At 54.7% G+C, this 24,688-nt stretch overlaps 2 protein-coding genes across 4 annotated transcripts in view; both read left to right on the forward strand.

The window, feature by feature from the left end:
• The first annotated feature begins 174 nt into the window (after nucleotides 1-174).
• Nucleotides 175-10,251, forward strand: SCARF1 (scavenger receptor class F member 1). Of its 2 annotated transcripts, XM_056127159.1 has the most exons (11): nucleotides 175-337; nucleotides 612-673; nucleotides 870-971; nucleotides 1,630-2,155; nucleotides 3,385-3,603; nucleotides 3,842-3,970; nucleotides 4,689-4,792; nucleotides 5,230-5,350; nucleotides 6,966-7,087; nucleotides 7,166-7,312; nucleotides 9,026-10,251. In XM_056127159.1, exons 1-11 carry the CDS (start codon nucleotides 240-242, stop codon nucleotides 9,889-9,891), a joined length of 2,496 nt encoding a protein of 831 aa, XP_055983134.1. In that variant the 5' UTR covers nucleotides 175-239; the 3' UTR covers nucleotides 9,892-10,251. The 2 variants fall into 2 exon arrangements, with proteins under 2 accessions (XP_055983134.1, XP_055983135.1); XM_056127160.1 differs by lacking the exon at nucleotides 3,842-3,970.
• Nucleotides 10,252-21,503: 11,252 nt separating this feature from the next.
• Nucleotides 21,504-24,688, forward strand: part of SLC43A2 (solute carrier family 43 member 2) — a 41,462-nt gene continuing 38,277 nt past the window's right edge. Inside the window, exons 1-2 of one of the 2 annotated variants that reach the window (XM_056127097.1) lie at nucleotides 21,504-21,569; nucleotides 22,152-22,360. In XM_056127097.1, coding sequence (XP_055983072.1) covers nucleotides 22,201-22,360 — 160 coding nt within the window. In that variant the 5' untranslated portion in view covers nucleotides 21,504-21,569; nucleotides 22,152-22,200. Of the gene's footprint in view, nucleotides 21,570-22,151; nucleotides 22,361-24,688 lie in introns of those variants that run through there. The other variant, XM_056127098.1, reaches the window with a different exon arrangement.

The raw sequence follows: 24,688 nt of genomic DNA on the forward strand, positions 1-24,688 counted from the left end.
CTTCACTCTTCCTGGCCCTCCAGACCCAGGCCAGCTCCGCTAGCCCCCAGTCCAGCCTGGCCATGGGCCTTCGTTTCCTTTTTATTTCTGCTGTGTCCGCCCGCCCTCTCAGGGAGGTGCCTCATGGCAGCCCGCCCCTCCGGCCTGGTTTCCTCAGGAAAAGCCTTGGAAGGAAGCAGGGAGGGGGTTGTGGGCAGTGGGGGCCAGACCAGCCTGGCCCTCCCGCTGCTCGGGCCGCCATGGCTCCAGGGCTGCTGTCGCTGCTGCTGCTGCTGGCCGAGGGTGCCCCGGGGTCCGAGCTGGACCCCACAGGGCAGCACGTCTGCAGGGCCAGTAGGTGGGTCTGGAGGGAGCGTGGTGGGGGTGGGGTGACTAAACTGATGATGAGGTGCCAGAGAGGGCGTGGGGTCCAGCCAGAGGGACAGGCTCAGGGAAGTGGGGAGGTCTCCTGGTGGGAAACCAGAGAAGTTGGAGGGCTTGGGAACCCCGGGCTTTCACCTGGGCTAAGACAGCCTGAGAGGGGTGAGGCCGCTGCCCCGATACCAGCCCAGGACCGTGAGACGGAGTGGCTGAGCCAGGCTGCCCTCAGTTGACCCCACACTGCCCCACAGCCCCTCGGCCGAGCTCCAGTGCTGCCCAGGCTGGCAGCAGAAAGATCAAGAATGCAGCATCCGTGAGTAGCTGGGACAGACCCCAGCGGGGACGGGAAGGCGGCGCCGGGACCCCTTCCTTCCTACTCTCCTGGGGCCCCTTTCCTCTCCCTTCTGCGACAACCCCGCCCCCCACCGGAGGCAACTGGGAGCCAGTGGGGGCAGAGTGTCTCCTGGGAGCACCCCGCAATCCTTCCAACCTGGGTGGGGGATTTTCAGCCATCTGCGAGGGGCCCGACGCCTGCCGGGATGAGGAGGTGTGCGTGAAGCCTGGCCTCTGTCGGTGCAAGCCCGGATTCTTCGGGGCCCGCTGCGACTCCCGTGAGTCCTGCATCTGCAGGAGGGTGAAGGGGACGGGACTGGGGGAGGGGGGCACTCCCAAGCCACCGGGGGCAGCGTCGGTGTTCAGGTCCAGGGGCAGGAAATGACGCACTCCTAGATGTCCTGAGTCATCTGTGAAGTGACCTGTGCCACAAAGCCCCACCCACAGCTCAGGGCTCTTCACCTTCCTTTCCAACTTCTCAGGAAAGATGGGGGGGGGTCCTCAAAATTACAAAATGGACAATTCTCCATCCAGCGAAGAAGGCCCAGGGTGGGGGACTGTCTGCTCTCTCCGGAAGAAAGGGGGGAGGGGTGGAAGAGGGCTGATGCACAGATGGCCAGAGGGTGGACACCTGGAGTCAGGAGAGGAAATGTCCCCCAGTGCTGGCTGTTGGGGTCCCTCCAGCCTTTGAGAGAGATGGGAGCTTGAGGCCTCTCCCACCTGCATTCCCCGACTGACCTTGTCCACCAGGATCTTTGTGTTCTGGCGTTTAAAGGGGGGCAGGGTTGGGGTCGCTGCTCGGGCTCTGCCTGGGACCCTGGCCCCAGGCGGAGAGGGCCTGTCCCTGGCTCTTGGAGGGCGGGCCGGCCCCCCTGTTTCTCCAGTAAAGGACGGGGACCCCCTCCATCCCTTCTCCTGACTCCGCCCGCCCCGCAGGCTGCCCGGGCCAGTACTGGGGCCCCGACTGCCGTGAGATCTGCACCTGCCACCCGCACGGCCACTGCGAGCCGGACACCGGCGTGTGCCACTGCCAAGCCGACCGCTGGGGCGAGCGCTGCGAGTTCCCGTGCGCCTGCGGCCCGCACGGGCGCTGCGACCCCGCGACGGGCACGTGCCGCTGCGAGCCGGGCTGGTGGTCGCCCACGTGCCGCCGCCCGTGCCAGTGCAACCCGGCGGCGGCGCGCTGCGACCCGGCCAGCGGCGCGTGCCTGTGCGAGCCGGGCTGGTGGGGCCGCCGCTGCAGCTTCCGCTGCGCCTGCCACGGGTCGCCGTGCGCGCAGGACTCGGGCCGCTGCGCCTGCCGGCCCGGCTGGTGGGGCCCCGAGTGCCGGCAGCAGTGCGAGTGCGTGCGCGGCCGCTGCAGCGCCGCCACCGGCCAGTGCAGCTGCCCCGCCGGCTTCCGCGGCGCCCGCTGCGAGCTGCCCTGCCCGCCCGGCACCTACGGGCCGCAGTGCCGCGAGAGGTGAGCCGCGGGGACGCCCGGAGCGCGCGGAGGGGCCGGGCTGGGGCGCGCGGGAAGGGTCGCGGCGCTTTCCACCGAGAGGCAACGGAGCGGGCCCCCGGGTGTAAGCCAGACGCTGGGTGCCCCCCAAGGACAGGCTTCAACGGTTCTGCCGCTCTTTCATTTCATCATCATGAAACGAATACTAACAGCACTGGGTCGGGAGGTAGGACGGAGGTTAAAGTGTGAGGCTTGCCTGCTGCATGCCCCACTCTGGTCCCTGCAACCACAGGTCCCCCAGGTACCACTGGGTGCAGTCCCGGGAGCCCTCAGCACCGCAGGGAAGACCCCCCTCCCCAGCTCTGCTTCCTCGGCCCCACCGTTGAACCAGGAGCTCCAGACCTTCTGAGCACCTCCTGGGAGATCCCTAGCACCCTATCTCCAGTACTCATGAGCCAAAAGAGACACAGATAAAGAATTCCATTTTGTGGGCCAGAGAGCTAGTCCAGGGGTTCAGACACTTGCCTTGCATACTGCCCATCCTGATTCCAACCTTGGCACTTCATCTGGACCCCAAGTACTTTCAGGAGCAATCACTGAGCACTGAGCCAAGAGTAAGCCCTGAGCATCACTGGGTGTCAATTACATCCCAGTAAAATTGGAAAAATTGAAAGATAAAATTATTGACGAAAAGATATTTCTTTTCTGTTTGTTTCTGGGGTCATGCCTGGCAGTGCTCAGGAGTTACTCCTAGCTATGCGTTCAGGAATCTCTCCTGGTGAGACCATATGGGACGCCAGGAATCAAACCTGGGGCAGTTGCATGCAAGGCAAGTGTCCTACCTGCTGTACTATCACCCCCGCCAGAAACGTTTCATTTTTATACATTTCAGTGTTAGGGAGTCAGAGGTAAAAACTACCTAGTCTCCAAAATGCCAGATGTCAGGGACAACTGGGGTGGGTGGGAGAGAGGGAGGAGAGAGGGGCAGAGGAGCAGGGTCTGGACTGTCATTTGGTTGCTGTGACCAGGCTGCTGGCTCCCGGTGTTACCTGGGACACCCCAGGAGGGAGGGTGGGACTTTCTAGAAGGGAAAGGCTGGAATCCTTGCAGAGCTTGTAGATACCATGTGAGCAGTGACAGAGGAAACTGAGGCGCTGAGCGGGCCTCGCTGCCCTCCAGCGCCCCTTAGATGCCCCAGTGGGCACTTTAGCCCTCTGCTCCCAGGTGCCCAGGAACCACTTCTCTTCCAGCTGTGGCCACTGCAGGCACAAGGAGGCCTGCTCTGCAGACACAGGCAGCTGTCCGTCCTGCGAGCCAGGCTGGAACGGGACCCAGTGCCACCAGCCCTGCCCAGCTGGTACCTTTGGTGAGAGCTGCCGGCATCAGTGCCCCCACTGCCGGCTTGGGGAGGCCTGTCAGCCCGACTCTGGCCACTGCCAGCACTGTGACCCTGGCTGGCTGGGGCCCAGGTGAGGGACTGGCCTGCTTGGGGGTGGGGCGAGCCTTCTTCAGGACCTTCCCTCCTTTCCTCTGGGTCCCCCTCTGTCTCCAGGGCAGATGTGAGAAGTTTCTGTCCAGCGACCCAACCCCCATCCCACTTCCTGCCCTTTGCCCCTTCTGGGAACCCAAGACAGGGCCCTGTTTGCAGCCCAACTTCATTGGGGACCGATGGTGGGGCTCCTCTCCGCTCACCTCGCCTTCCCTCAGGTGTGAGGACCCCTGCCCGGCTGGCTCCTTTGGGGAGGCCTGTAACTCTCCCTGCCCCACCTGTGTCCAAGGGGCCTGTGACGCGGTGACTGGGGAATGTATCTGCAGCGCTGGCTACTGGGGACCCAGGTGAGGGCGACCAGAGGGGACATCAGGGCCTTGTCGGGCCTCAGTGCTGACTTCTCTTCCGGGCTTCTTCATCTCCCTCAAACCCACCCAGGGGCCCCCTAAAGACTGACACCACCTTTTCTGGGGCCTTCTAAAGAGGTTCCGAGTGATGCTAGACTAAACTGACTGCACCCCTCACTAGTGGGAGAGTGACCAAGGGTGGGTTCCAGACCCCACACTTGTCTCCCAGGGGTCTCCAGGTGTAGCACAGAGACGCTGTGTCTCCCAGGTGGGGCGACACCCCTGGGACACAGGACAGTGTTGTGAGAAGAGAGAAGTGGCGGCTGAGGAGAAGCTGGGCTGGCCCTGCTCAGGCCTCCAGACCCACCCGAGCGTGTTTCTCAGACGCCCTCAGGTGGTCCTGGTCATCTTGCTGTTCTCACAGTTGTGCTGGGTGGGCAAGGGATGTGGACAATGAGAGGTGGACCTTGTACCAAGTTATATTTTAAGGACCTGGGGCCCCGGATATTGGAAGCTTCTAGAAAACCAGCTTGGGGGCTGAGAGGCTCTCCTGATGCTTCCAGAGCTGTAGTCTGTGGCTTAGAGCAGCAGGACTGTGCTTGGGCAGCACCCGGGAAGCCGGCCCAGCGGGGGATCGGGCGCAGTGCCCAGAAAGCTCCCAGCCCCCCACCCCATCCCTTCTCACCAGCCTCTGCCTGTCTCTCCTGCCATCCCCTAGCTGCAACACCTCGTGTCCATCTGGCTTCCATGGCAACAACTGCTCTGTACCCTGCGAGTGTCCAGAGGGGCCCTGCCACCCTGTCTCTGGGGCCTGCCAGCTGGGTAAGAGGGAAGGAGGGTGTGGGGTGCAGAAACCAGGGGAACCTTGGCAGGGACTGCAGGGACCCAGCACCGGTGAGGGAGGCAAACCCCCCGCCGCCAAAGACATTCCCTGAATGAACGCCTCAAACTGACTGGGATGTTTTAGAGCCCCAAGGATGCAGCCAAGCCCAGGCCCCCTGAGACGTCCAGCAGAGTCCAGACATGAGAGGGCAGAGTTGGGTTCAGGTTGAGTCAGGACCTAGAACTGAGGGCAGGAGTTTGTAGCACAGACCCTGAACCATTGGGAGGGAACAGGGCAGCAGGAGGGGACTTCAGACTGGGCAGAGTGGGGAGGGACCCTCGGGTGGAATATTCTGGGGAGAAGCAACTCAGAGCTAGCCTGGAATTGTCAGTGTGTGCCACGGGGAGGCTCCGATTCTGCCTCTCTCTTCCCCCAGGCTCTCACAGTCAGGACGCTGCCCTCATCGTGGGCATCCTGGTGCCCCTGCTGCTGCTGCTCCTGGGCATTGCCTGCTGTGCCTGCTGCTGCTGGGCGGCCCGCTTGGCGCCAAAGGACAGGTGAGCACCAGCCTGGCCCTCCTGGCCCAGTGGAATGAAGTCAGGTGGCATTCTGGCCGGGCAGGGGGCAGCCTGGCCTTGTCATACAGTAGGGGAGAGGGAAAGGAAGTGGTTGGCAGTGGTCTGACTTGGCAATCGCCAGGGCAGCCATCTGCCTTCCAGAAACTTTCTGGGAAGACATGGAGATACCTGAGCAGGAGGACACCAGGACCAGGCTGGCAGAAGGGTAGGGCAGAAGGAAAAGGCCACTGTGGCCTTCTGCCCATCCTGTGCACTAGGTCGGGAGGACAGCCCCTGTCCTCACCTGTAATTCTCCCTGCCCCCCCTCCCCTGCGTGCCCTAGACAGTCATGATGGCCACTGTGGGAGGGGAGGAAGACCAGGACTTTAACAGCTCAGTGTGACATGCAAGTGTGAGCAGTGGTGGAGCAGACAAGGTGTTTTTTTTTTTGTTTGTTTGTTTGTTTGTTTGTTCTTATTAGGGATGAACCTGGGTCAGTTGCATTAAAAACAAACCCCTTACCGTTATACTTTCTTTCTGGCCCACTAGAAATTTGGAGAGCTGGAAAGAATTTCTTTTTCTTTCTATCTTTCTTTCTTTCTTTCTTTCTCTCTTTCTTTTTTTCTTTCTTCCTTCCTTTTTTTGTTTTGTTTTTTTGGTCACACCCAGCAATGCTCAGGGGTTACTCCTGGCTCTGCACTCAGGAATTACTCCTGGCGGTGCTCAGGGGACCATGTGGGATACCAGGGATTAAACCTGAGTTGGTTGCATGTAAGGAAAACACCTTACCCGCTGTACTATTACTCTGGCCCCCAAATTGCTTTTTCTTTTTCTTCTTTTTGCTTGTTGGAGGGCTGGAGTGATAGCACAGAGGTAAGATGTTTGCCTTGCGCGTGGTCAGCCCAGCGAAGCCGGGCTCGATTCCTCCGCCCCTCTCGGAGAGCCCGGCAAGCTACCAAGAGTATCTGCCCGCACGGCAAAAGCCTGGCAAGCTACCTGTGACATATTTGATATGCCAAACACAGTAACAGCAAATCTCACAATGGAGATGTTACGGGGCCTGCTCGAGCAAATCCAAGAACAACAGGAGGACAGTGGGATAGTGCTACAGTGCTTGTTGGAACGATTCCCAGTCACAGATGAGCTGCCCTGGGCCGCCCCCTAGAGCCTGGGATGGGAAACCACCCTTGAGATGAGCATCTGTGCACAGACCATCCAGTGGGAAGGGTTGAGTTGAGCTGTTACTCCCTGCTGTGGCAGGGGTGGGGGGAGTGGGGGGGAGTGGGTAGAGGAGCCTCTTGAGCCCATGGTGCTGGATACTGGAGGTAATAGCACGCAGCAGCACCTGGGCAGGGGTCTGTACTAGTGTCCAGGCCTGTGCTGGGTTCTAAAAACAGCTCTGCTAGACAGAAGTTATCCCCATTTTACAGATGAGGAGACTGAGGCCCACAGAGATACTATGTGAGCCGATTACTGCTCCAGGTGCAGTTGGATCTGATTTACCTTCAGTTGCAGGCCCAGGCGCTGTGTCACCATCTCCTTTATCCTAATGTTGTACCAGGAAGGTCCTGTCTCCCCAGAGGCCTCTGCACTGACCACCTCTCTCCACCCTCAGGCCAGTGAGAGATGGGGCTGCCGTGTCCAGGATGAAGCTGCAGGTGTGGGGAGCACTGAGCAGCCTGGGCTCAGCGCTCCCCTGTGGGTCCCTCAGCAGCCACAAGCTTCCCTGGGTGACAGGTAAGTGGGCGCAGGGAGTGCTGGGTAGAGTGGCTGGGGCTTTCCGGGGGCTCTGTGGCTGACCTGGACTCCCAACAGTCTCACACCACGACCCGGAGATACCCTTCAACCACAGCTTCATCGAGCAGCCGTCCACGGGCTGGGCCTCTGACGACTCCTTCTCTTCGGATCCCGAGTCTGGAGAGGAAGACGAGGGCCCAACCTACTGCGTTCCCCCTGCAGAAGGTACTTAATCACCCCATCCCCCCAACTCCGTCCCCAAGCAGCAGGCCTGCCCACCGCAACCTCCTCTTATGTGTGTGTGCATGTGCGCCTGCCAGGGCTTGAACCCAGAGCCTCAGGTGCGGGAGGCTCATGCTCTACTTCTGAGCATGTCCCTGGCCCCACACTCTCCTCTCTGTTCCCTCAGCAAACATCTACCAGGTTTCTTTCTGTGCCAGTCATGCTTCCTGGGTAAGAGGCACGGAAGGGACAAGGTAGACCTGTGTCCTCCCGAAGGGCAAGAATTCCTCACTGAACCACGCCGCTGGCTCTGCTGAGAGGCTCATCTTCCCAGCCTACTGGGGTGACTGGGCACAGAGAAGGGAACTCAGTGCCAGTGATGTTGGCTTTGAGTCCCACAGAATCGACAGGCACTGGCCAAGGGAGAGCGGCGGGAGGTGGCAGAAGCTGTTCAGGGGAGGAATAGAGTCACGCGGGCTCAGAGGTTCAGGAAAGGTCTGTGTGGTGGCGTATGAGGCCAAAGAGATAGGACAGGGTGCCAGGCGCTTGCCTCATTCCATCCCAGCTCCACATTGTCTCCGGAGTACTGTTGGGAGTGACTCCAAAACCAAAAAAAAAAAAAAAGGGACAAAAGAGTCTGAACTTGGTTTGAGATTTTACTTACATAGCACTTGCCTTGCGTGCAGCTGATCCCATATACCCCAGTACTGCATGGTCCTCTAAGCACTGCATAGAACCAGTAGTGGCTCTGAACCCGGCTGGTTGTTACCCCCAAACTTCTGCAAAACAAACAAAATAATATATTTGAAGGTGGAAGGAGGTGGGGTATTTTGTTTTGTTTTGTTTTTACACCTGGTAATGCTCTGGTCTCTGCACTGAGGAAATACTCCTGGTGGTGCTTGGGAGACCACATGGGATGCTAAAGATTGAATATGGGTTGGCCATGTGCAAGGCAACCACACTACCCACTGTACTATTGCTCCAGCCCCCCAAATACCCCTGAGATGGGGTATTTGAGCAACACCCAGCAGTGCTCAGGGAGCGTTCCTGGCTCTGTGCTCAGGAGTGATCTCTGGCGGTTCTTGGGGACTAGATGCAGTGCTGGGGATCAACCAGGGTGAACTGAAGCAGCACTTGCAAGGCACGTTCCTTACCTCCAATGCTGTCTCTCCGGTCTCCAAAATAAAGAGTTGGAACTTGGTTAGAAAAGGCATTAGTGTGGTGGGGAATGTGCACTGGTGGAGGGATGGGTGTTTGATCATTGTGTGATTGTAACCCAAACATGAAAGCTTGTAACTATCTCACGGTGAGTCAATAAAATTTAAAAAAAATTATAAGACACACACACACACACACACACACACACACACACACACACAAAGGCCTTAGTGGGACTGGAGGGATAGTACAATGGATAGGTGCAATTGGGCACAGAATCAGGAGTAACCCCTGAGCACTGCTGTGTGTGACCCAAAAACAAAATAAGAAAAGAAGAGAAAAAGAGAAAGGCAATGACATTTGCTCAGAGGTAGGAATGGCACGGAGAAATGAGCGCAGACGGAGCCATGCGAGCTACAGCAGCCCTGTCCCAGCCGCCCTGCATCCCTGTGCATCCTTTGCCCCATTTTTGGGATCTCCCAAAAGAGGCTGGGAGGGTAAGATGGATTTGAGGTGGTTAGTCCAGGTCTGACCAAACTCTTGTGTCTCCTCGACCAGGAATGGTTCCTGTGGTGCAAGCAGAGTCGCCAGAGTCCAGCCTGGCTGGGGGTTCCTTCCCTCCTCCCGAGGATGCGTCCACGCCTTTTGCCATCCCACGCACCTCCAGCCTCGCCCGAGCCAAGCGGCCGTCTGTCTCCTTTGCTGAAGGCACCAAGTTTGCTCCACAGAGTCGCCAAAGCTCAGGGGAGCTCTCCAGCCCCCTCCGAAAACCCAAGAGGCTCTCCCGGGGGGCCCAACCAGGTCCTGAAGGGCAGGAGGCTGAGGAGGGCACCGCCCTAGAGCAAGCAGAAAAGGACGGCGAGGCACCTCCTGGCACTGCCAGCCCCCAGGACTCAGCCGCCGGCCGCCGCCGCCTCCCACTTGGTGGCCGGATGGTGGCAGAGCGTGTGGAAGCCATCGAGGGCAATGTCCAGGAGAGCTCAGGCACGGTAACCACAATCTACATGTTGGCAGGGACTCCCCGGGGAGCAGAGGGCTCAGTACGGTCAGTCCTCCGCCGCTTTGGAAGTTTCCAGAAAGGGCAGACAGAGCCCAAGATCAGGAGCACCATCCCCAAGCCCCCGCGCCGGGCTCTGAGTCGGAACAAGGGCAGCCCTGGGCTGGCCTCTACCTCTGCCAGTCTGAGCTCGGGCTCAGCCATCCCGAATGAGGAGCTCCCTGGAGCCCTGGAGTCTGCAGGAGCCAGAGCAGAGGAAGTGACCAGAGATCAGGGTGATGGCTTCAGGGGGTCCGGGACGATGCTGGAGCCAGCCCCCCAGGGCGGCCCCCTGGAACAGGAGGTGCAGAGGCTGGGTGGAGAAGAAGGGAAGGAGGAGCCCCAGTATGAGAACGTAGCACCTGTCTGTGGGCTCCCAGACCCTTGAGGACTTTGAATCTGGGGAGTGGAAAGACTGTGAATGGGCGTGCATCCAAACTGGGTCAGACTCGTCTTATGCTGGAGAAGATGCCAGGAGTAGGAAGGTGTGCCAGAGACTGTCCTCTCCCAGGCAAAGTCAGCGCTGGAGGCCAGTTGGCTGTGTGCCCAGGCAGCGTTCTGGGGATGTTCTGGGAGGCCTGGCAGAGACCCCAAGGAAGGGGGTCAGGAAAGCAAGAGGAGGCTTCAGGGACTTTTTTTCTGCTTGCCCCCAAAGGGTATGCATTCCTTCATCTGCAAAACCTTTTCCTGAAATGGGAAATAACCTAAATGTTTGATGATAAAAAAAGGGTTAAATAAATATTTCTTATGATGGGTTTCTAAGCAAGGCTAAAAATCATGTTGGGTAAGAATGTGACATGAGAGAATGTTCATGCTCTACTGTTCAGGGCAGAAAGTAAGTTTTCCTTTTATACATTTCAGGCTTCTTTTTTTTTTTTTTTTGCCTCAGGATACATGTTTAGAATTCTCCACTCTGTGGCTCCCAGTGGAGTGCCTGCCTTGCAGGTATGCAGCCCCAGTGCAATCCCAGGCACCACCCGACAGGTCTGGAGCCCTGAGGACACAGCAAAGTATGAGAGCTCTGCACGCTGGGGCCAGCTCCCAGCAGGTACACAACCAAGTGTGTGCGGCCCCTGTCGCTACAATAATAACTGAAGGGAAGGGGAAGCGGGGAAGCAATTCCCCTTACACACACACACATGTTTAGTTTTAGACCACACCCAGTAGTGTTCAGAGGCTACTCCTGGGCCTCATGCTTGGGGGTCAGTGCTGGTGGTGCTCAGGGGACCATGCAGTGCTTGGCATCAAACCCAGACTTACACACACAAAACAAACAAAATGCTCTAACCCTTTGAGCTTGCTCCCTGTCAAAGAATTCTCCCTTTTTCTTGTATATTTTGTGATTTCTTTTTAAACTTTGTGTATGTGGTGTGTTTTGTGTGTGTGTGTGTGTGTGTGTGTGTGTGTGTGCGCGCGCGCGCACGCGCACAGAGGGTTTAACCCAGGGACTCACATATGTAAAGCAGTGCTTTGCCACTGAGCCACAACTCCAGCCTACAGGTTTTTTTTTTTTCTTTTTTGAGGGGGGTGGATCACACCCAGCCATGCTCAGTGGTTGGGAGGTACACAGGAGAAAAAATACATGTAGTGCTGGGGATTTGAATAGTTGCTGGCCACACACAAGGCAAGTGCCTTAACCTTTGTACTATCTCTCTCCCCTGCCTATAAACTTTTTTCAAAGTATTTATTATTTTTATCAATATTATTTTTCTCTAAGATGACATTGTGTCTGATACTAATTTTCCTCCTAAATTTCCATATAATTTGCCAATTTAGTGACAATTCCTGTTTTTTTTACATTTCTCAAAGGAGGAGTTTGGTGATGCTCAGGGATTTGTCCCCTCGAGAAGCTCCAGGGTCATGCCAAGCAGTGCCAGGATGAAGCCCCCTGGCCTCCTGCAGGCAGAATCTGTGCCCAACCCTTTGAGCTGTCTCTCCAGCCCCTAAACTGAATTTTTTGTTTTATTTCTTTATTAAAAAAATTTTTGGCCATACCAGTGTTGTCAGGGGCTGCTCCCCACTCAGTGCTCTGGAGCTGCTCCTGGTGATGTTCAGGAGACTATGTAAGCGGAGCTAGAAATCAGACCCGGGTCTCTCACATGCAAAGCGTGCACTCAACCTGTGGGAATTCGCCACAATTCTCTAGACTGAAAGTTTAAGACCATTATAAAGGCCCAATATGTAGTTCAGAACAAAGGCATGCGGGTCCCGGGGCTGAGATCTCCAAGCCTGCTCGGATCGGGGCTAAGCATCCTCCACCCAGATCCTCTATATTCCAGTAGGCAGGGGTCACACCCATCAACTGGCCCCCTGGCGCCATGTAATCCCATCAACGGCCGAGACCCAGAGACTATAAAACCCAGTTCCCGGAAGAAGACAGCTCAGAGTCTCCTGCCCCCGCGCCTGGCTGTTCTCACCGGGGCCCCTTGGAGGGGAGTGGGTTGAGTTTTCCTCCCTACCCCGACCAGGACTCCGGCAGCTGAAAACCTCTAGAACCAGCCACCACCATGCTGTGACCACTCTCCATACGCATGAAGGTACTGGCAGAGGAACAAAGGCATGCAGGTCCCGGGACTGAGATCTCCAAGCCTGCTCGGATCGGGGCTGAGCATCCTCCACCCAGATCCTCCATATTCCAGTAGGCAGGGGTCACATCCACAAACTGGCCCCCTGGCGCCGTGTAATCCCATCAACAGCCAAGACCCAGAGACTATAAAACCTAGTTCCTGGAAGCACACGGCTGCATTTGCGGCCACGATACATCTTATTATCTCACTCTTACTTTGGACAAACTGGCAGGGTACCAAATGTAACCTGCCCACACGGCAGAGTCTGGCAGACTCCCCGTGGCGTACTCAATATGCCATATACCAGTAACAATGATGAGTCTCATTCTCCTAACCCTGAAAGAGCCTAGAATATGGCACTTTTTAAAAAATTCTCAGGGCTAGGAGGAAGGAGACGTTACTGGGGCCTGCTCGAGGCAATTGACAAATAACAGGATGGTCGTGATCGTCATGATGTAGTTCAGTAGCGAGATATATGCTTCACTGGGTTTGATCCCTACAAATGAATAAAAATTACAAAAAGGAATTTGTTTTCTTCTGTTAAAAAGTACTAAAAGGGGCTGGAGCGATAAAACAGTAGATAATGTTCTTACCTTGCACATGGCTGAGGTCAGTTCAATTCCCCACCCTACAGGTCCCTCCGGGAGTGATTCCTGAGCACAGAAGCCATGAGCAAGCTCTGAGCACTGCTGGGTGTGGCAAAAAAAGTACAAAAGGCTTAGAGAGATAGTATGGGGGTTAAGGTGTTTGCCTTGCCTACAGTACAGCTAACCCAGTGTTTTTCTTTTTTTCTTCTTTTGTTTATTTTGTTTTCTTCTGTTTTCATTTTGGGGCCACACCTGGCAATACTCATGGGTTGTTCCTGGTTCTGCACTCAAAGATCACTCCTGGTGGTGCTCGGGGGACTATATAGGACGCCGGGGATCGAACTTGGATTGGCTGCATGCAAAGCAAAAGCCCTACCTGCTGTACTATTTCTACAACCCCAGGCCCCAATTCTATCCCAAGCACCCCATATGGTCTCCTAAGAACCACCAGGAGTGAGCCTTGAGTGTAGAGTGAGGAGTAAGCCCTGACCATTGGTCATTCCATTGAGAGTGAATGGAACGTCAGGATCTAGACTGTTTCTCATAAACATTGTCTTCGTGAGATTTAGCTATAGTCTGACCTTTCCACATTCACAGTCGAAGTCGGCCAGCATTTGTGCAGCTTGGCTAATGTTTGGTGCTATTAGAACGATGTCATCAGCAAAGCAGAGGTGGTGTAGTTGCTGACCTTCTATCTTCACTCCCATTTCTTCCATTCCAGTCGTCACATGACGTTCTCGAGGGTGGCATTGAAGAGTTTCCGTGAAATGGTATCACCCTGCCAAACCCCTCTCTTGACATGGATGATCACTTCCTTGTAGAATGTTGAGATCCTGGTAGTGAAACCGTACGTAATACAGCTCACAGAGAATCCTGATGTATTGAGTTTGAACGCCCTATTTGGCTAGGGCTTCGATGACTGCTTCTGTCTCAACAGAATCAAAGGCCTTCTTTAAATCAATGAACATTAGACAGAGCAGTATCTTGAACTCCTGAGAAACCTCAATGTGCTTGTTTATTGTGTGGATAGGATCGATGGTGCTGAATCCTTTGCGGAACCCGGCTTGTTTGCATGGTTGTCCTTCATCTAGTGTTCTGCCAATCCTATTCAGGATGACTCAAGTGAACAGCTTGTAGATAACAGACCATAGGCAGATCGGGCGATAGTTGCCAATGTCGTGGATGTCTCCTTTCTTGTACAGTAGTACAGTCCTGCTGGTTTTCCTTTGGGACGGAACCTTGCATTCAGACAGGTAATGTGTGAAGAGTTAAGCCAGTGTATTGATGAGTACCGATGGCAGATTCTTCAGGTGTTTGGGTCTGACCTTGTCTGGGCCAGGTGCTGTTCACTTCTTTACCGACAAAATGGCGTGTCGATTTTGGAAGGAAGAATGTTGGGAACGACATATTCATCCTGCGGAATTTGGTATGTTGGCAGGTGGACATGGCTATCAAAGAGATCCAAGTAGAAATCATGGATAATCTTCTCCATTGCCCTTTGGGAAGATGTGATAGATCCATCAGGATGTCGGAGGGCAGTCATCTTGGTCTTGTAGTTGGCGAAGGACAGGTGGGTGTTGCAAATGCTTTTCGCAGCTTCTGCCGCATCTGCCAGCACTGCTGCTCTTCTCTCTTTGAGGTCTTCCTTGATCACTTCTCTGCACTGCTTTGTGAGCTCGGACGTTCGGTTGTGGTTGCCTGAGGCTTGTGCTAAGCCACGTTGGCAAATAAGCTCAAGAGTTTTCAAAGACAGGCTTTTTTTGTGGCTATCTCTCTCGTGGCATTCCTCGCACAATCATGGAGGCGCTGAACCAATCGATCGTATTCCTCGTCAATGTTGTCAATGACGGCATATTCCCATGTTGCCGCAATAGTGCCTAAGAGCTCCCAGTTGGTGGTCATTCTGGAAGTTAACTTCTTAAACTTTGCAGCCCTTTCTCCCTGCTCTGTGAAGTAGAATTTTACACAAAGGAGACAGTGGTCTGATCCCGTTTGGAATTTTGGGACAACAGGGACATCGGCCAGGCAAAACCATCGATTGAATATGATGTGGTCAATTTTGTTGTGGAACCGTCTACCGGGAGACTCCCATGTCCAACGTTTAGATTAGGCCTTCTGGAACTGTGAATTACCATGGATGATCTTGGTCGACATGATGAACTCAGACTGTCTCTCACCCTGTTCATTCCATTCTAGGCCATGGGTCCCAATGTGGAGTTCTTTGGCTGATTTTCTCGGTCCTATCTTGGCATTAAAATCACCAAAAATGATCTTGTAAAAGGTGTGGTCTTCTTTATAGAACTTCTCCAACTCCATGTAGAACTTCTCAATTTCTCCATCATAATTGGATGTTGGTGTGTAGACAACGAAGATAGAAACTGCCAGGCAGTGAGCCACATCTATTCAAGTGTAATCGTCGGATTCGAGTTGTTAGGCATTCAAATGAATCAGTGCTCATGGCCAAGTTCATGTTGACAACGACACCGACACCTCCAATGCCTCTTTTGTCGCATGTTCCGAGGAACAGTTCTCCAGTGTTGAAAACGGTATGATGTGATTGATGCCTTCTTGTCTCAGTCAGACCAATGATGTCGTACTTGATCTTTCACACTTGTACCATCAGGTCCTCGATGGATGCATCCGATGCCAGCCTACATGCATTGAAAGTACAGTCATTTTTGTCTTTCTTCATTTTGGCCGCCTAGTTCGGCCTTGAGATTTTATCAGCCTCTCCTTTCTTATTCTTCTTAATGCTGCCGTATTGGTAGCTCTCTTAGGGTCAGGGTAATGAGACCCATTGTAATTACTGGTTTTGGCATATTGAATACGCCAGGATAGCTTACCAGGCTCTGTTGTGCAGGCAGGATACTCTTGGTAACTTGCCATGCTTTCCGAGAGGAATAGAGGCTTTTAGGGCGGCGTCCAATCGCCCTCGCAGGTGTTCCCCTGGTTCAAACCATATTTGAATCTATTAAACATGGTGCGGCAATCCTGGAAGATGGGTACTAAGTGTCTTATGATGTGTCACGCAGCCACTTTGCAGCCGCGCCGTCCGGAAAGCATCCTGGAGCGTGGCAGTGGCTGGGTAGTGGAGGTAGTGGAGGTCTGCCGGTGAGGTATTTATCTGGTATTTATCTAGTACTTAAATGATTTTTTAAATTTTTCTGAGGAGAGGGTCTGAGAGGTTCTCAGTGGGTCCCTCCTGGCAAGTCTCAGCTTACAGGGCTGGAGGTTCAACGTGAGGGCTTGAAGGTGTGGTGCTGCTCAGGCCCTGCGGGGTCATCCCACAGATGCTCAGAAACCTCCTGCACCTGGCAGAAATGTTCTATCTGGTCTTCAGAATTGCTGGTTCTTGTTATTCAGGCCCTCCCGTTGATCGTTGATTTGCTCGAGCGGGCCCAGTAACGTCTCCATTGGAGACTTTGTTGTTACTGTGTTTGGCATATCGAATACTCTCGGTAGCTTGCCGGGCTCTCCGAGAGGGGCGGAGGAATCGAACTCGGGTCGGCCATGTTGGCCGCTTGTAAGGGGAACACTCTACCGCTGCGCTATTGTTATTCAGGCCACATCCGTCAATGCTCAGGGCTTACTCCTAGCTCTTTGCTCAGAAATTACTCCTGGTGGTGCTTGGGGGACCACATGGGACGCTGGGGATAAAATCCAGGTCATGCAAAGGAAGCTCCCTACCCACTGTACTATCTCTCCAGTTCCATTTTATATGTATATATTTTTATAATATGTTGAGGCTCACAACTCTCCTGAAAAAGTCTATAAAAAATGGAATTTTCGGGGGTGGGAGCGATAGCACAGCGGGGAGGGCATTTGCCTTGCATGTGACTGACCCGGGCTCAATTCCCAGCATCCCATATGGTCCCGACCACCACCAGGAGTAATTTCTGAGTGCATGAGCCAGGAGTAACCACTGTGCATCGCTGGGTGTGACCCAAAAGCAAAAAAAAAATGGAATTTTCATCTAAATAGTTCAAGTATCTGTTGTGACATAGCTTTTTTTTTCTGATTTTGGAAACATGGCTTGAAGTCTCAGACCTTCATCTGATAAAGGGAGATAAGGCCTGTCAGTCTCCTGCTATCCCTGCATTCGCCCTCTTGTTTCCTGCTATTGTTTTGAGGGGATGACAGCGGTTCTAGTGTGTGGTTGTGATGCTCACACACTTGATCATGATCCTTGCCAGGTGCTACATACTGTTGTGGTGCACAAACACAAGTGGCTGTGGTATGCTGGATATAGCACATTTGGGGGCAGCACCAGACGTCGCAGACAGCAGATGCTGGAAACTCCCTGCACATGTGGGTGGCATGAGGGATCAAACCCACAACTTCATGCTTGCAAAGCAGGTGCTTTTAGCTACTGAGCCATCTCTGAAGCTCCATCTCAAGATTATCAAGGATTTTTGATAGCACAGCAGTAGGTCATTTGCCTTGCACGTAGCCAGCCTGGCCGAGCCGGGTTCGATTCCTCGCCCCTCTTGGAGAGCCCGGCAAGCTACCGAGAGTTTCTTGCCCGCATGGCAAAGCCTGGCAAGCTACCCGTGACGTATTCAATATGCCAAACACAGTAACAATAAGTCTCAAAATGGAGACACTACTGGGCCCTCTTGAGCAAATCGATGAACAACGGGAGGACAGTGTTTGTTTTGTTTGTGTATAGTACCTAGAAAATGTTTAGCTCTTTTTTATTTTCACATTGTGATTTTATTTTTTAATTTAAAATAAATTTTAATTTTATAAAGTAGTTCGCAATATTTCATTCCATTTAATATTCAAACACCAATTCCGCCACCATTACACCTTCCCACCACCATATTTCAGATGTTTCCATCCCAAAACCCAGTTCCTGCCCCAAAACAGAGCTGAAATAATAGATTTTGTATTGTTAGTTATGAAAAACCGCTGAAAATGCTACAAAAAAGGAAAATGCTTAGCTCTTGAAAAAAGTGATTACTATCAACTTTTGGGCAATGCTGGAGGCTTACCCCAGAGTCTCATGCATGCAAGGCAAGTGTTGCACCTCTGCACGGCATCCTTGGTCCAGTATCCTTCTTTCAGCTTTGAATTCTTTGTTCCTAAAAGGTGACACCTCTTATCACATTTTCTTTGATCCTTTTTTTCATTTGATGTGCTTTGTAATTATTTGTTATTAAGAAATGCTGCACTACAGAGTCTGGCAAGCTCCCCGTGTCATATTCGTAACAATAATGGGTCTCATTTCTCTGACACCAAAAGAGCTTCCAATGCAGCACCATTGGGAAGGACGAGTAAAGAGAGACTGCTAAAGCACTGTTCATAATAGCCAAAATCTGGAAACAACCCAAGTGCTCTAGAACAGATGACTGGTTAAGAAAACTTTGGTACATCTACACAATGAATACTATGCAGCTGTCAGGAGAGATGAAGTCATGAACTTTGCTAATAAATAGATAGACATGGAGAGTATCATGCTAAGTGAAATGAGTCAGAAAGAGAGGGACAGACATAGAAGGACTGCACTCATTTGTGGAGTATAAAACAACATAACATGAGGCTGACACCTAAGGATAGTAGATACACGGGACAGATAGATTGCTCCATAGCTGGAAGGCTGCCTCATGAGCAAAGGGGAGAAGGCAGCTGGAATAGAGAAGGGATCACTAGGAAAAAGATGGCTGGAGGAATCGGTCGGGATGGGAGATGTGTGCAGAAAGTAGATAAAGGACCAAATATGATGACCTCTCAGGGTCTGTATTGCAAGCCATAATGCCCAAAAGTAGAGAGAGAGAGATTATGGGGAATCATGTCTGCCATGGAGGGCAGGGGGAGGGTGGGAAAGGGGGGATATGCCGGGGATATTGGTGGTGGGGAATGTGCATTGGTGGAGGGATGGGTGTTTGATCATTGTGTGATTGTAACCCAAACATGAAAGCTTATGACTTATCTCACGGTGACTCAATAAAATTAAAGAGAGAGAGAGAGAGAGAGAGAGAGAGAGAGAGAGAGAGAGAGAGGCTGCTAAAATCTCAGGGCTAGGACGAATGGAGACGGTACTGGTGCCCGCTCAAGCAAATTGGTGAACAACGGAATGACAGTGATACAGTGATACAGTGATTAAGAAATGGTTTATACAAAATTTTTTGCTTATTTTGGTTTGGGGTTCATACCCAGCTGCGCTTGGGGCTTATTCCTGAGCACAGCTCTGTACTCAGGGATCACTCCTGGTGGAAGCAGGGGGACCATATGGGTGCCAGAGATTAAACCGAGGTTAGCTGCAATGCAAGGCAAGTGCTCTACTGACTGTACTATTTCTCCATCCCATAAAATTAAATAAGAAATTATAGTTCAGGGCCAGAGATACAGTACAAAGGCCAAGGTATTTTCCTACCATTGGCTGTGGCCATGACCCTGGTTCAAATCCATGTATTTCATATGGTTCCCAAAACACTTCCTGGCATGGTTCCTGAGCACTGCTGGGTGTGATCTGAAATCCAGAAAATACAAAGATGATATAATTCATATACCCATGTAGTTCTTAGGAATTGGGGAAAGAGTGAGAAACAGATGAATAGACACTTATAAATGCAATCCAAAGATAAAGATGGTGGAGAGTGCTCTGAAGAGTGGTTAGGGAAGGCTCCCTGGAGGAGCTGCTGTCTAGGAATCTAAGGGTCAGTGGCCAGAGAGAGAGTATAGTGGGCAGAGCATTTGCCTTGCATGCAGCTGACCTGGGTTCAATCCCTGGCACCCATATGATCCCCCAAGTTCCACCAGGAGTGATTCCTGAGTGTAAACCCAGGATTAAGCCCTGTGCATAGCTGGGTGTGGCCTGAAAAAAAAAAGAAAAAAGAATCTGAGGGTCAGAGGTGAGAGAACAGTAGGTACAGGAATCATAAGCAATCCTGTAAGACCAGCATCTAGGATGATGCACGTCAACCAGTCTTCAGGGCAGGAAGGAACTGCTGGGGAGGAACCCTTGTAGATCAAGCTGAGAACTGGACCTTAAACACACAGGACAAAGGGTAAAGTTTCTGAAAGATTTTATAGGAGTCAGCTTTGCCCAAGTCAGATTTATATTTCCCATTGCTCACTGGGACAGAGAGAAGTGAACCGAAGGGGCTGAAATCAAAAGAGACCATCAGAAAAATCTTAGGAGATACAGCTTTTTTTATAGTTTTTTTTTAATTTTTGGGTCACACCTGGCAATGCACAAGGGTTGCTCCTGGCTCTGCACTCAGGAGTTACTCCTGGCGGTGCTCAGGGGATACTGGGAATCGAACCCAGGTCGTGCAAGGCAAACACCCTACCCCCTGTGCTATCTCTCCAGCCCCAGGAGATACAGCTTTATTAGAGAGGTGGAGAGGGGTGCCAACAGCCAGCAGCACGGTGCCCAGTAAACTTAATTTGTTGAAAGGATAGGTATACAGACATGCACACGCACGAAAGAATGAATAAAAAAGGATGGTTGACAGTATGAACCTCCGTAGATTGAGGTGCTGTATATGAGAGTGGGGGGTGGGGTGGGGGATAAAAGATATATTTGAAGCCGCAGATTACGTGTGAAGTAGCGACTTGGAAGACAGCACTCAGGCAGGGGTCTCTAGGATGAGGGAGACAGTCACAGCTTCTCAAGTGGGGAACATTCTGCACAGGGACTCAACCAGGAAAACAGCCTCGCACAGCTCCAGAGCTGCGTTCTGGCGGCAGGGGGCGCCCTCGGACCGGGGGAGCCAGCGGCTGCCAGGACGCACCCGCATCTCCCAGAGCGTGCCCAGGAGAACCATCCTTGGTCCAGGGCGCGCGGGCTGGTGCCTCGGACTGCGGACTGGGGCCGAGCCTGGCCTTCAGCTCCCCAGCCCCGGCCGTCTCTCAAGGCAGGTCCGCTCCGTTTTAGTCTGCCTGGGAGCCCAGATCGAGAGGCCAGATTTGTTCTCGCGGCGTGGCGTTGCCTCCCGCATCAGCTTCGCCCCGGGAGACGCCCGGGAACCGGGAGTCGGGGGGCCTGGATCGCAGCGGGTGGTCACAGCGGGTCGCGAACACCACGAAGACCAACCCGGGGGGAGGTCCCGCGGGGAGCCACGGAGAACGGAACCGGGAGAGGGGCCGGGGGGGTCAGAGCCGGGTCCAGAGGAGTCTCAAACTCCCATCCTCCCAGATCGGGGCCGGTGAATTACTGGAGAAGCAGGGACCGGGGCCCCTTCTCCCGCCTGGGGGCCCGAAGGGAGGACACGCAAAGCGCGAGCTTGCCCGGATGGCAGCGCTGCGCGGGGAGAAGGCAACGAAGGCGGCGGGAACGGAACCACCCAGGGAGCCCGAGAACCCGGGGGGCTCGCGCCCAGGGCAGAGGGCAAGCGGGGATCGCGCGGCCCGCCCGGGGCACAGCTGGGCAGGGACGGCTGCGCAGGCCGAGCCGCGGCTGCGACTCCCCCGTGAGGCGGCGGGCAGTGCCCGGGGGGCGCCGGTCTCGGGCGGCGGAGCCCCGGCACTGCCCGAGGCTGCCCCGGTCCCCCCCCAACTCTCTTGTTTGTCTCCCCAGTCCGGCCGGAACCGGCTTCTGCTCGCCGCGGGGCGGGCGGGCGGGCGTGGATTGGCCGACGCCTGTTTCCAGCCCCGCTCAGCCAATCAGCGCGCGGCAGTGTTTTCATCTCGGGGTCGAAATAAAAGGGCTGGAATTAAAGGGGGCCGCGACGGCGCCGGCCGGGCCGACACGCAGCAGCAGCAGCGGCAGCAGCAGCAGCAGCCGCCGCCGGGTGAGTGGGGGGGGGGGGTGGCGTCGCGGGTTGCGGCGAGATGCGTGGGCCGGGGCGGGAAAGGGACGGGATGGATGGGGTGGGGGGTCCTCAGGGCGAAGAGGACGGCTCGAGGCGGGCGCTGGGAGGTGGCGGGAGCGGGAAGGCTGCCACGGAGACGGGCTGACTGCTGAGGTAATGGCCCTGCCTGGGGGGTCACTCGGTGGCCCGCGCCGCCGGTTTGAACCGGCTTCGCCTCTCCCATGCGGGGTTCGCGTGGCCGCAGCGCCTAGCGACCTGCGCGGCGGCCAATGGGGCCGCAGTTCCTGCGCGTCCAGGCCAATGAGCGGGCCGTGGGCGGGCCGTGCCGGGGCTCGGGGCGCGGGGCCGGCGGTGGAAGCCACCTGCGCCGGGGTGCGGTGGGAGGTGGGGGCGCGCGCCTGTCGGTCGGGGTCCCGAGCGGTGACAGGCCCCCGCAGGTATTGCCGCATCCCGCCCGGCGTCGCGGACGCGGGCTGCCCGCCTCCCGAGCCGGGACCTCCGGCCCCGCGTCCCCCAGGACCTGCCTAGTGACCCGTTCTGCTCGCGTGCCTCAGTTTACCTCTGCATCGGCTCGGGGAAAAGGCTCCCGCCTGGCCGCGGCCGCTGCCCGCGCGGGGGGTGGAGCGGGCCGGCCGGGTCCGAGGCCGGGCTGAGGCTTCTGCCCCCGGCTGCGCGCGCGCTGCTGCTGCGGCGGCGACGGCGGCCGGGCTGACGTCTCCCTCGCCCTGTGCGCAGGTGGCTGCAGAGCAGGAGCCAGAGCCGGGCCACCGCCTCGCGCCCCGCCATGGCGCCCACCCTGGCCACTGCCCATCGGCGCCGCTGGTGGATGGCCTGCACGGCCGTGGTGGAAAACCTCCTCTTCTCAGCGGTCCTCCTGGGCTGGGGCTCGCTGCTGATCATGCTCAAGTCAGAGGGCTTTTACTCCTACCTGTGTACCGAGCCAGGTGAGACCCGGGCGCCTGGGACTCTTGGGACTCGCGGTGGGGCTGGGAGAGGGTGCGATGGCTCGAGAGACCAGCCAACTGTACCACCTCGCGGTGCCGCGGGACCCCCCACAACCAGATGCGCCTCACCAGGAGGCCTCCCAGCTCTGCAGTGGAGCCTAGCGCTGTTGCCTGTTTCATGGGTGAGGAAACCGAGCCCCAGACAGACTAGACTTGCCCCGGAGCCACAGAACTGGGGCTGTGCCTGACCAGAAACCCCAAGCCTAGGGTGTTCTTTCCACTGCCCAGGAACGTTGCCGAACTCCTCCCAGCGCCTGGCACATCCCTTGCTTTGCAGTAAACATGCTGCTGCCTGGCACATCCTTTGCCTGCAGTAAACATGCTGTAAGAAAGAGGAACTCCGGAGTGAGTGACTTGGTCTCCACCCTGCAGACCGTTCATCTAGATGTTTTTCAGTGAGGCTGTTGCGGGCCTCTTCCGGACCTGTCGGAGACAATTTGTCTAGTTTTGCTGCTTTATGATTTTCCTCTCGCAGGCTGTGGGGGCCTCTCAGTGGCTCTCAGGCTGGGGGGTGGGGAGCGGCCCTGAGGACCTTGATGGGAATGCTTGAGCTAGTCGGTTGCTTAGTGCAGAGGTGGGCCCGCACCCTCTCTGTTTGAGAAGCCTAATCTTAACTGCTGCATCCCAAAACTCGTACTGCTGCTCAGCCCGAAAACCCATTAACGACCCAACCTCTGCACCTTTGTCAGCCAGCACCCCCACCCGCTCCTGATGGTGGAGGTTGCCTGAGTTTGCCGTCTTGAAGCATCACCATGGACTTTCTTCCTAAAATTCTTTGGGGGAAGAGAAAGCCGCGGACCCGCCCAGGCTGCCTGTAACCCCATTTAGTCTCCTCCCTGTGGCCCTGCTCTACTCGTCCCCGGAGATTTCCTGGGTGCTTAGGCCTGGCAGACAGCCTTGTGGGGGAGGTGAAGGGACAGAGAAAGGAGCGCACGTGGAGAGGGCACAGAGCATATCATTTATAGCCTTTAGCCTTTAGCCTCTCAGAAATGCTTCCTAATAGACTCTCAGGTCGTTGGCAGCCCTTTCCCCACATCAGCAAGAAATCTTGGGAGAGGAGAACATCCCTCAGACCTTGTTCCCTGAATGAGTTTTTCTCTGCCCCGCAGATGTTAGGAGATTAATGACTCTGGAAGGAGCAGGCTGAGTTTGACTACATCCCTCCAGCCCTCTCTCTCTCCTCTACATTTCTTTTTTGTTGGGGGGTGTGGAACACCCAGCAGTGCTGAGGGCTTATTTCTGTCTCTCCACTCAGGGTTCTCTCCTGGCTGGTTCCAGGGACCATATGGAATGCTGGGGATCGAACCTGGCTTGGCCACTGTGTGCAAGGCAAACACCTTCTCCAATACTGTCATTCAAGCCCCACCTCCCGTGTGCATCTTGACCCTTCCTACTTGTCTCCCAAGGGGCTCTTTCAAGCTACAGAGGGTTTACAAACAGAGGGTTTACAAATAAAAAGGAGTATCCTCCCCAAAGGAAGCTTTTAATATCATGACCAGTCTGGAGGACTATCGTACTATTGCAGACTGATTTCTTTGTGTGTTGCGTGGGACCCCCACAGTGGCTTTGAAGACCAGCTTCCCAAGATGTGCTCTCAGATTGTCCACTGGTTTAATTTCCTTTCTAGTATTGGCAGGATTGGGGCTGGTCACTTTGGTGCTGCTTCAGCCTTGGCGTCTCCCCTCTTGTAAGTGGGAGGAGTCCCAGAAATTGTGCCAACACAGTGCTGAGCTGGTCTTTAATTCCTTGAGAGACTTGCCAGTCCTTCCCATAAACCAAAGTGAAGGTGAAAGGTCAGGATTGTGGGTTGAATATCAACTTCTTATCACATGCCTTTGCTCCTGCCTCTGATTTTGGTTTTTCTGCCTATCTGTCAAACCCGCTGAGCCAGCACCATTCTCTTGAGGGCTGCTGATTCCATGCATCTTATCTCTCGGGCCACTCTGCTCCTTGCTTCTTGGAGTCTGCGTAACCTGTTGCCTTTCGGGTCCAGAAACCCTGGAGTTTTGTCTCACTGGGTGTGTGAGGAGGATTTTACGGTCAGGGTTCTTCTTAACCCTCACGTTTTCAAGCTTGGTGAACAGCTGAATTGTAGAGAAGCAGTTGGGAAGCGGCTTATGAAGCGGATTGAATCAGAGTTGAGAAGCTGAGCAGTTTACAGCTGATTGGGACGCGAACATGTCAGCTTTTTTTGTTGTTGTTGCTTTAAGGACTGATGCTTTGGTTTGTCCTCTAAAGGAAATTTGCCTGAACCTGTTGAAAGGTTCT

The sequence above is a fragment of the Sorex fumeus genome, unplaced genomic scaffold (genome assembly GCF_029834395.1).
Source record: "Sorex fumeus unplaced genomic scaffold, SorFum_2.1 ptg000063l, whole genome shotgun sequence".
In the NCBI taxonomy this organism is placed as follows: domain Eukaryota; kingdom Metazoa; phylum Chordata; class Mammalia; order Eulipotyphla; family Soricidae; genus Sorex; species Sorex fumeus.

Coding starts and splice junctions, on each gene's coding strand:
- SCARF1 (XM_056127159.1), top strand. CDS start 240: ATGGCTCCAGGGCTGCTGTCGCTGCTGCTGCTGCTGGCCGAGGGTGCC. Junction 5,351..6,965: donor CGCTTGGCGCCAAAGGACAG/GTGAGCACCAGC, acceptor CTCCACCCTCAG/GCCAGTGAGAGATGGGGCTG. Junction 7,088..7,165: donor CAAGCTTCCCTGGGTGACAG/GTAAGTGGGCGC, acceptor GACTCCCAACAG/TCTCACACCACGACCCGGAG.